At 40.4% G+C, this 9,509-nt stretch overlaps 1 protein-coding gene across 2 annotated transcripts in view; it reads right to left on the bottom strand.

Moving 5' to 3' along the window:
• Positions 1-1,581: 1,581 nt before the first annotated feature.
• Positions 1,582-9,509, bottom strand: part of ICK (intestinal cell kinase) — a 52,825-nt gene continuing 44,897 nt past the window's right edge. For both annotated transcript variants that reach the window (XM_029243382.1, XM_029243383.1), the window contains 2 exons: positions 6,111-6,233; positions 1,582-5,144 (listed from right to left, as the gene is read on the bottom strand). In XM_029243382.1, coding sequence (XP_029099215.1) covers positions 4,990-5,144; positions 6,111-6,233 — 278 coding nt within the window. In that variant the 3' untranslated portion in view covers positions 1,582-4,989. The remainder of the gene's footprint in view (positions 5,145-6,110; positions 6,234-9,509) is intronic.

Below are 9,509 nucleotides of genomic sequence, written 5' to 3'. Positions count from 1 at the left end.
ATAAACAACAAGGTCCTACTGTGTAGCACAGAGAACTATATTCAATGTCCTGTGATAAACCATAATGGAAAAGAATACTAAAAAAAGAATTATATATATGTATAACTGAAGAACTTTGCTGTATAGCAGAAATTAACACATTGTGAATCAACTATATTTCCATAAAAAAATAAAAATAAAATTAAAAAAGAGGCCAGTGACAACTCAGAAGAGAGGACTGAGAAGGATTAACTTGGCAGCAAAAGGGTGAGTTTATCCAGAGAAAATATGTAAACTAAGAAGAAAAAACAAGAACAGCTGGGCGCACCAAGAGTCAGGAAAGTCACTTTCAAATATGAAAAGCAATATGTGTTCAATTTCATTTTTCTAACTCTGACCTAACACAGAGATTACTCAAGTTGACATAGGTAGGAAGCCATATATATTTCTTTTTTTTTTTAAAGTGAAAGGAGGTTTATTCAGAGAAATACACACTCCACAGACAGTGTGGGCCATCTTGGAAGGTGAGAGAGGCAGAAGCCATATTTTCCAAACCTGCTGAAGGTGGTCATACTTTATCAATTTTTTCAACCCACCTTTCTACAAAGATTCGCTTTCATTGAACTAGGTAGGACAAGCATTATTATAAACGTTGTTGATCAGCCAAACCTTTATCTCCATTTTCTTATTTCTAATTGGTTGAACCATATCAAATTGTTGGTATTTTACTAATTTTTTCTAACTTACAAAAATGGACACTTCATACGTCCAACCTAATAAATTAGGGGTCATATCATCCTAGTGATCTTGTTTACTCGAAAGAGAAACTAAGGCAGTGTCATAAGACTCTCATTAAACAAGCTTGTGGAGAAACTAAAAACTCCTGTTATAATAATTCTGCTATTCTACAACAGGTATGCTTAGGTCATTCTGCTCCTTGGAAGCCCCTGAAATCATTCTATTCTTGGAGACCCTTGGAGTTGCTCTCAGCCTGGGACAGTCTTACTCATGGTGTCTTTCTACCTACCTGATATATATCAATATATTCAGAGGCCCTGGGAGCTCATCTCAGTCTTCGACCCTTCCCCCATCCAGGTCCGGGGATATTCTGATGGGGAAGGGCACATCACCTACGGATTCACCAATACAAGGTTAATTGGTAAATCATTTTCCCTCAAAATTCTTTTAAGGTTTCAAAGAATGTTTGGGAGAAGAATTTCCTGTGGAATTCTGTATGGAATTCATGAAGTTATGAGCTTCTTTTGAAGGTTTATATTGTACATGTGAGTGTACTATGAAAGCTAGAAAAACGCAAGGTAGGTATTAATCATGATGAAATCAGCAACAAGAAATTGTTTTGACCTGCTTTTTTTATTTTCAAATATTCCTACTCACCTAACTTGCTAAAAGCTAGATTTAAAAAGCCTCCACATTGCAAGATAATGCTTCCTACTGCTAGTCTAAGTGTATGCTTTCAATTTCACAGCAGTAACACCATATTAAGCGTTAAGGAGAAGTTACAGAATATCAAAATTCCATATTAGGAAATAGTAATGTTATTGTTTGATGGAAGAACATACAAACAAAAACAGAACACTCAAATCAATTTTTCTTAAACTGTAACTTTATTTGGAGCAGAATTTTCCTTAAGTAAAGTTAACGTTTTTAAACACCTTAGGACAAACTATTCAGAAAAGGAACATTTTATTTCAGAAGGGGTTTGAGTAAGTGGTTTTCTGTCCTCCTACCTTCCCATCATATGAATATTTGCTTTATAATTAAATATATTCTTAGTTACTCCCTTGTAATCAAACCAGGAGACTAAATTGCTGTCAGCATCGAAATACCCACATCAGAAGACGTTCAGGTCATTTTAAATTCACATTAGCACAGTGGCTATAAGAAACTGATAACACAGATTCACGCGATATTTGCCCCCAGTTTGTCTTCTATGGGTTTCCATGAGAAGGTCCTCACAATAAATTATATAAAATACAGTACTTTGGTTGGAAATTGTAAAAAATAATTCTAAAAATTAACCACATATATTAAACAAACAAGTTGCTACAGTATGCTTTAAATGATATAAAATAATTAGTATGTCAAACATTTTCTTATAAACATATTGCTTTGGATCATACATTGAGCTGAAACATACAGCCTGCATTCTTTTTCTCTCCTAAATGGCACAAAATAATGGCTTGATGCCACCTCATGAAAAAACATGGTGCCTGTGAACTCCAACAGTACTGGTAATTTGTACTTAAAAACAAAACGATTCTTGCGTTACATGGGTTGCCTTGACTGTATTCAATTTTTGATAACTCCAGATGATGACATAGCGTCAGTTTGTTAGACGTATATAGTCCTTTAGGCAAGAGGTGTCTTAAAAATTGCTTAAAAATCAGTTTTCTTCCTATTTAAATCATACATGAGCTGGGTGAGGGCTTAGTAATTAATGGCAGCTTATTGTCAAATTAACAATCACACCAAGAGTAGCTTTTATGCCCATGCAACTTTCCCTGCAGTTCACACACATACCCTTTGGCATACCACTGTCACTGAAACTTTGGGCACTGTACCATTTCCTGACGTCCCAGAAAGCTTTCTGCCTGGAAATGAGGTACAGACGTGGATAGGTACAGTTAAACTCATCATTCTTCTTGGTGTCTTGCAGTAGATTTTGTAAGTCTATAGTAACTAAAAATATAGGCAACAGGTAGCATTTCATTTTCACTTAACAAAATAATGGTGACTATTTGCTTCTATAGTACAGCTTGTATGCTCAATTTATTCTTTACCCGTTTCAGGGCGGGGGGAAAAGAGAACTTTATAGGATTTTGCTAGTTCTTTAGAATTGACATTGTTTTTTCAGCCTTCTAGTTTGCTCAATGAGGCGTCAGCTACTTGACTTGCAAATGAATAAACATGTTTTGCTTCCCAAGGGAAGTTGTTTGCTGATAAACAAATGAAAGAGGAAGAAGAAGAGAAGTGAAATATTTTCTGAATTTGGGCCCTACAAACGTAATAGAAAAACAATTTTATAATGTGTAATAACCAGGTAACTGGGTTTTTCAATTAAAAAAAAAATGTAATGACCTTAACATAAGCTAGAGGGCCAAGAATATGGTATTCACAATCCATCTGGTTCTCTAGGGGGTATTTACAATTTAAAACCAGCTTTCCAGCAAGCTGAGTAAGCTTTCAGATTAACTTACTTTTTATACATAATACAGAAAGGGGAAATAAATATTAACCTCATAGTAAAGGACTCATCTCTGAAAACACATTTTCTGTTGCTTGAGATAATGAGAATATAATACAGAAATGAATTCAGCTTCAAGTTGTGCTTACATATACATCTTTATTTCCTGAAGCTTTGCTGCCAGTTTGTTAACAGGAAAATATTACCTCTCAAATCCACATCCATCATGTGGTTTTCTCATGCCCCCAGCGATCATGGTGCTGGGTCAAGTATATTTTTGAGCCAGACTCTCCAAAGCACAAATTACTCCCTGATTTTAGGTGAGGGCCCCTTGGGAACCATCCTGATTTGTTCAAGCTACAACATATTATGAATACGTCAAAGCAAAAATTTACCAACTTATTAGGTTGAACCATATCAAAGTGCTGATATTCATTTTAACCGACAAAAATGACAATTTCATTGGCTCAACTTGCTATATCCTGGAACCAAATGAGAGTGACTTGAGCCCTGCGAGAAGGTGAGTCAATATACTCAGGAGACTATGTCACGTTTACAGACGGTGACCTTCTCTCTTGCCTTTCAGGCGACCATGAGTGGAGGCGAGTGTGCTCACAGAGGTGGATCAGAGTGGACGTTCTGTCTTTTTCTGTCTCCAAACTAGCTTTGTCATTTTCAAAATTGCTGTAAACATTCCTCTCAATGGAACAGCCTCTGCCCACCATATAGAGTTCTCACTGTTGAAAGAAACTACACAGTTAAGAGTTCTTTGAATGTGGCACGTGACAGACACTGACATCATGGTAGCTGTGACTTACCAGACCAGTGGGACCTCTGCCATCTATCTTTCCTGCTCCCCAGATTGCCATGAAAACTGAGCTAAATGCAACATTCTGAGGGCTAGGATAATAAAAAATCTTCTGCTGCTTTGAAACTTAGCTTTTGGATCATGTATCTTGGCAGGGATATAGTTTAAGTGACCGTGTTAACCTTTATGGGGAGAACATTTTGGCTTGAAAAGCTTCCTTTTTGTGGGTACTTATACAAGTTGATTTCAAAAATGGAAGAAAATAGAATATCATGGCATAGCTTGGTTTCAGCTGGATATCTCCAACCACGAAAAAGGGTGTTATAAACATTTCTAAAAATATTTACTTAGAGTTCTTTCATCTGGGGAGTAAAAAGAAAACAAAGTGAATTATGTAATAGTACTTTTAGAACAGCACAGCGGTATCAAAAAGTCAAACCAATAACATGGTATTGAGAACGGCAGATGGTCAGTTTTCTGGTGCTGAGGTCAGTCCAAAAAAGCCTAAAGTACCGAATATGCCACATTTAAAATTTAACCACTTCACAAATACCTGCACACATTGAGGGAAAAACCCTTTATCGTGTAGCCTTAAATTGCACCCCTGTTGCAATACTGCATCATTATTATTCTATTTTTAAAAATCTGTATAAAATATTATCTGGAACCCCAAAGGAAAATCAATTAATCTTTAAAAACTTCCTTACAAAGTTGACTGTATAAAATGCTAAAACAGAATCCATATATACAAAATGCTGCTGTTTAAGAAAATAATGGGACCCAGTTTTAGAATAAAATAACTTTGTACAAAAAAGGTACTGCCTTCAAATCAATATAAAAAAAAAAAAAACTTTAAAAATGAATATTGAAATGTCTCAGTTCAGAAGAATGACTATAAAGTGTTCGCTTTTCCACCATCTGAAAGTCTCTTGCAGGTAGAACACCAGCTGGCTGAGGAAGAGTGTCCTGCTGTCCCCTACAAAGGGCTTCGTGACAGTCATCGCCGAGATGCATACTTAGCAGCCCAGTCCGTCCGGCCGTGCACGGGCTGGGCGGCCGGAGGCCGGGGCAGTGACCCGGGAGTGCTTCTAGGTTGGGTGTGGAAAAAAGGTCGCCCAGGATGAGGTCTCACAGCCTTCAGGGAAGAATAACCTGCAATGAAAGAAAAAGGTGGGTCTGACTGATACGGGACCCATGCAAACAAAGTACAGCAAAGAGCATCCTGGTGACAAAAATATTAGCTAAGGAGAGTTGAAGAGCAGCCGCCTCTTCGGGGTCCTCCCTCCCAGTTAAGGACAACCCCATTCTATAGTGGTCAGGCCAGAATTACTGGTGTCATCCCTGACCCTTCTCTTTTTCTCAGATCCCACTTGTAATCTTCAGCAAATCCTATTGGCTCTACCTTCCAAACCTACCCAAAACCTAGCCCAGGTCAACCATCACCACTGGCCCAGGCCAGCCTCATTCCTCACCTGGATAATCGTGACAGCCTCCTGGTTGCTTTCCCTACTTCCACCCTGCTTGCCCTTTCAGTCTAGTGACAACAGGGCTTGAGTGAGCCTGGAGATAGAAGTCAGATCCCCTCACTGCCCAGCTCAGAACCCTTCGGGGGCTTCCATGTGGCTCAGAGTCATGACGACGTGCTTACAGTGACCTGTGGGGGGCGCCCCCCATCACCTCTCTGACCTCCTCTTCCTGCTACCCTCCCCTTGTTCACACCATTCCTGCACTCCACCTCCCTGCTGTTCCTTGCATCTACCAGGCCCATCCTACCTGGAGGCCCAGGCACTAAGAGCCTGCATTATAGGGCTTTCTTGCTCACCTCCTGTAGATCTTTACCCAACGGTTCCTTTGCAGTGAGGTCTTCTTTGGCTGCCCTGTGTAAAATGCATCTGCACCCCACACTCCCTACTCCCTGCTTTAGTTTCCCCTTAGCACTTTTGGAGCATCTTATTTGGTCTACTAATTGTCTGTAGAGTACAAGTTCCAGGAGGACAGGGAGTTTTGTGTCTCCTTCACTTGTGGACCGTAGGCCTACAAGGTCCAGCACAAAGCAGTTGTTTGATAACTGTTTGTTGAATCAATTCATGAATAATAATAATCTGAAATAGAACTTACCAGGGGAAGGGTCAGGTATAGGTGCCACGTGGACCCTCTGCACAGTAGAACCGATTTCTTTTTTCAGAAAGGAAGGGATATAGTTTCCAGCCAGTCCACCAGAACTTGTTGAGGTGGAACCAACTGATTTGCAAAAGGAAAAGCTTGTTACTGCCAAGACATGCACAGGACACCAATGGGGGTAAAGGACAGTGGGGCAGGACAATAGAGAACCAGGTTTTGACTTCCAGGGGAAAAGAATTAGGATAAAAACAGTGAATTCCGAGCAAAGCATTCCACCACATTACACTGCTGGAAACACTGGGGGATGGGGCGAGGGTGTGCAAAGACAGTGCTGACCCTCTAGCCTGTACCCACAAGGAGGCTGGTAGGTTGGTTTGCTTAAAAAAAAGGGGAAATTTGGAATTTTCTGTTTGTAATAATAAGTTTAAGCTGTTCTGGAATTTTCTTTTGCTGATCCATAATATACAAGAGTTAGCCTTCCATGTCAGTATATACAAATTCCAGAATATGGTTAAATCATAGCTCATTTAACCATTCTCTTATTGATCAGTACACAGGTTATGTTAATTATTTAGCTATTATAAGTAATTCTATGCTAAGTATTGTCCAGAACCAGAAAATTAATCCTTATTAAAATATATTAAATACGTTCACTTTTTATGTCATTTCTGTCTTGAGACAGTTTTAAGGGCAGGAACTGGGTGCTATTCATCTTAGTGTTCCAGGCGGTTCATGGAAAGCCTTACATATAGCAAGTAATCAATATGTATCGGATGGGTGAATGCGTATCTATAATGAGCTTTATTATTAAGGCTTCAAGGTGCACACGGAATAATGAAGAATGTTATACAAATGGAAGTTATATCCATTCGGAAGAGTTCATGAGGGGGAGAGTTGCTCTCTGTCTTCTCAACACAGAGCATTCTTGGCAACTGCTCAAGGCAGAGCGGGAGAAAGGGTCTGGAGCTCATGTGCGAGGAGCTGTGTTGGTCAGCTGAAGCACATTTTGCAATTTTGGTGACTAGATAGATAAGAAGAAAAATGGGAAGAGAATTTGAACAAGGAAATCACAGAAGGAAAAAGACGTAGAGTCAGTAAACACAAGAGAAGATGATCAACCTTCATTAGTCAATGGGGCATGCGGGTTGAAGCCACAGTAAGATGCCATTGCACACCCTCAGATGAGCACCCGTTGACAATCTCAACAGTACCAAGAGGCATCAAGGGCAGAGCACAACTCCCACACCCTGCTGGACAGCAGCTGGGCAAAGTCCAAGATGAACACAGCCTTTAAGCTAACGCATTTACGTCATACCCAGAAACCTCACACATGCACACCACCTATAGGGGGCATCAATGTTCACTCCGGTGCTCTAACTGTGAAAACTGTCAACAACTTACATGTTGGTCAAGAAGAGAAGGAATGAATAAATTATGTTCTAAGTGTCCATCAACAGATGAATGGATAAAGAAGACGTGGTATAGATATACAATGGAATACTACTCAGCCATAAGAAAGAACAAAATTTTGCCATTTGCAGCAATATGGATGGACTTGGAGGTCATTATACTAAGTGAAATAAGTCAGATAAAGACAAATACTGTATGATATAACTTATATGTGGAATCTAAAAAATATTAACAAAGAAACAAAACTGAGTTATTTGTAGTAAGGCGGATGGACTTAGAGTCTGTCATACAGAGTGAAGTATGTCAGAAAGAGAAAAACAAATACCGTATGCTAACACATATATATGGAATTTTAAAAAAACGGTTATGAAGAATCTAGGGGCAGGACAGGAATAAAGACGCAGACGTAGAGAATGGACTTGAGGACATGCGGAGGGGGAAGGGTAAGCTGGGATGAAGTGAAAGAGTGGCATGGACTTATATACACTACCAAATGTAAAATAGATAGCTAGTGGAAAGCAGCCTCATAGCACAGGGAGATAAGCTCGGTGCTCTGTGACCACCTAGAGGGGTGGGATAGGGAGGGTGGGAGGGAGACGCAAGAGAGAGGGGATATGGGGATATATGTATACGTATAGCTGATTCACTTTGTTGTACAGCAGAAACTAACACACCAATGTAAAGCAACTATACTCCAATAAAGATGTTTAAAAAAATATTAACAAACTAATGAATGTAACAAAAGAAAAGCAGACAGATATAGAGAACTAGTGGTTGCCAGTGAGGAGAGGGAAGGGAGGAGGGGCAGTATACAGGTAGGAGATTAAGAGGTACAGGCTATTAGGTATAAAATAAGCTACAAAGGATATATTGCACAGCATGGGTAATACAGCCAATATTTTATAATAACTATAAGTGGAGCATAACCTTTAAAGATTGTGAATCACTATAGTGCAGAACTGTAGCTTATATAATATTGAACAGCAGCTATACTTGAATTAAAAAAATTATATTCTAGTATGAATAATAAATCGTGGTATCATACACTCATATATATTGTATATGTAATACTATACATAATGTGATATATATTCTATGGATGTATAATTGCTGCATATGTAATATAATTATTAAAATGAGTGGAGATCCAGGATTATATGCATATAGATTTTAAAACATGCAAAACCATACTAGGTATTTCTTGTATACTAAAAACAAAGCATGGGGCTTCCCTGGTGGCGCAGTGGTTGAGAGTCCGCCTGCCGATGCAGGGGACACGGGCTCGTGCCCTGGTCCGGGAAGATCCCACATACCGCCGAGCGGCTGGGCCCGTGAGCCATGGCCGCTGAGCCTGCACGTCCGGAGCCTGTGCTCCGTGACGGGAGAGGCCACAACAGTGAGAGGCCCGCGTACCACAAAAAAAAGATAAAAAAATACATGAACACTCAATGGACAAAGGCAGGGAGAAGAGAAGCCCAGATGTTTACTTGGCATGTGGAAGGGGAAGCAGCCCACAGCAGGGGAAGCTGTCTACTGGGCACGGGGCATGTCTGCCTGGAGGACTTCTGAAATTCATCCGTCTATTATAAAAAGAGTAGGCAGGGGCTTCCAAACCGTCCACCTTCCAACCAGAAGGGGTTCTGATGCCCAGGGCTAAGACTGGGCCATCAGATAGAAGGGAGGAGCCAGAGCAAGGCAGACCCAGTGAAGTGTGACACTGGAGGTCGCCCACCACAGAGCAGGGCCTCGGAATCCAGACCCGTAAGACTGTTTTTCCCTCGCACCAGGGAAGGCTGCTCTCATCCCCTGCTACTCTTTTCATGTTTTTTTTTTTTTTTTTTTTTTTTGTTGTTGTTTTTTTGTCGGTGTTTTTGCGGTACGCGGGCCTCTCACTGTTGTGGCCTCTCCCGTCGCAGAGCACAGGCTCCGTCCGTGCAGGCTCAACGGCCATGGCTCACGGGCCCAGCCGCTCCGCGGCATGTGGGA

The sequence above is a fragment of the Monodon monoceros genome, unplaced genomic scaffold (assembly GCF_005190385.1).
Source record: "Monodon monoceros isolate NGI ecotype Baffin Bay Population unplaced genomic scaffold, NGI_Narwhal_1 Super_Scaffold_3, whole genome shotgun sequence".
In the NCBI taxonomy this organism is placed as follows: Eukaryota; Metazoa; Chordata; class Mammalia; order Artiodactyla; family Monodontidae; genus Monodon; species Monodon monoceros.
This window is presented reverse-complemented; position numbering and strand designations above follow the sequence as displayed.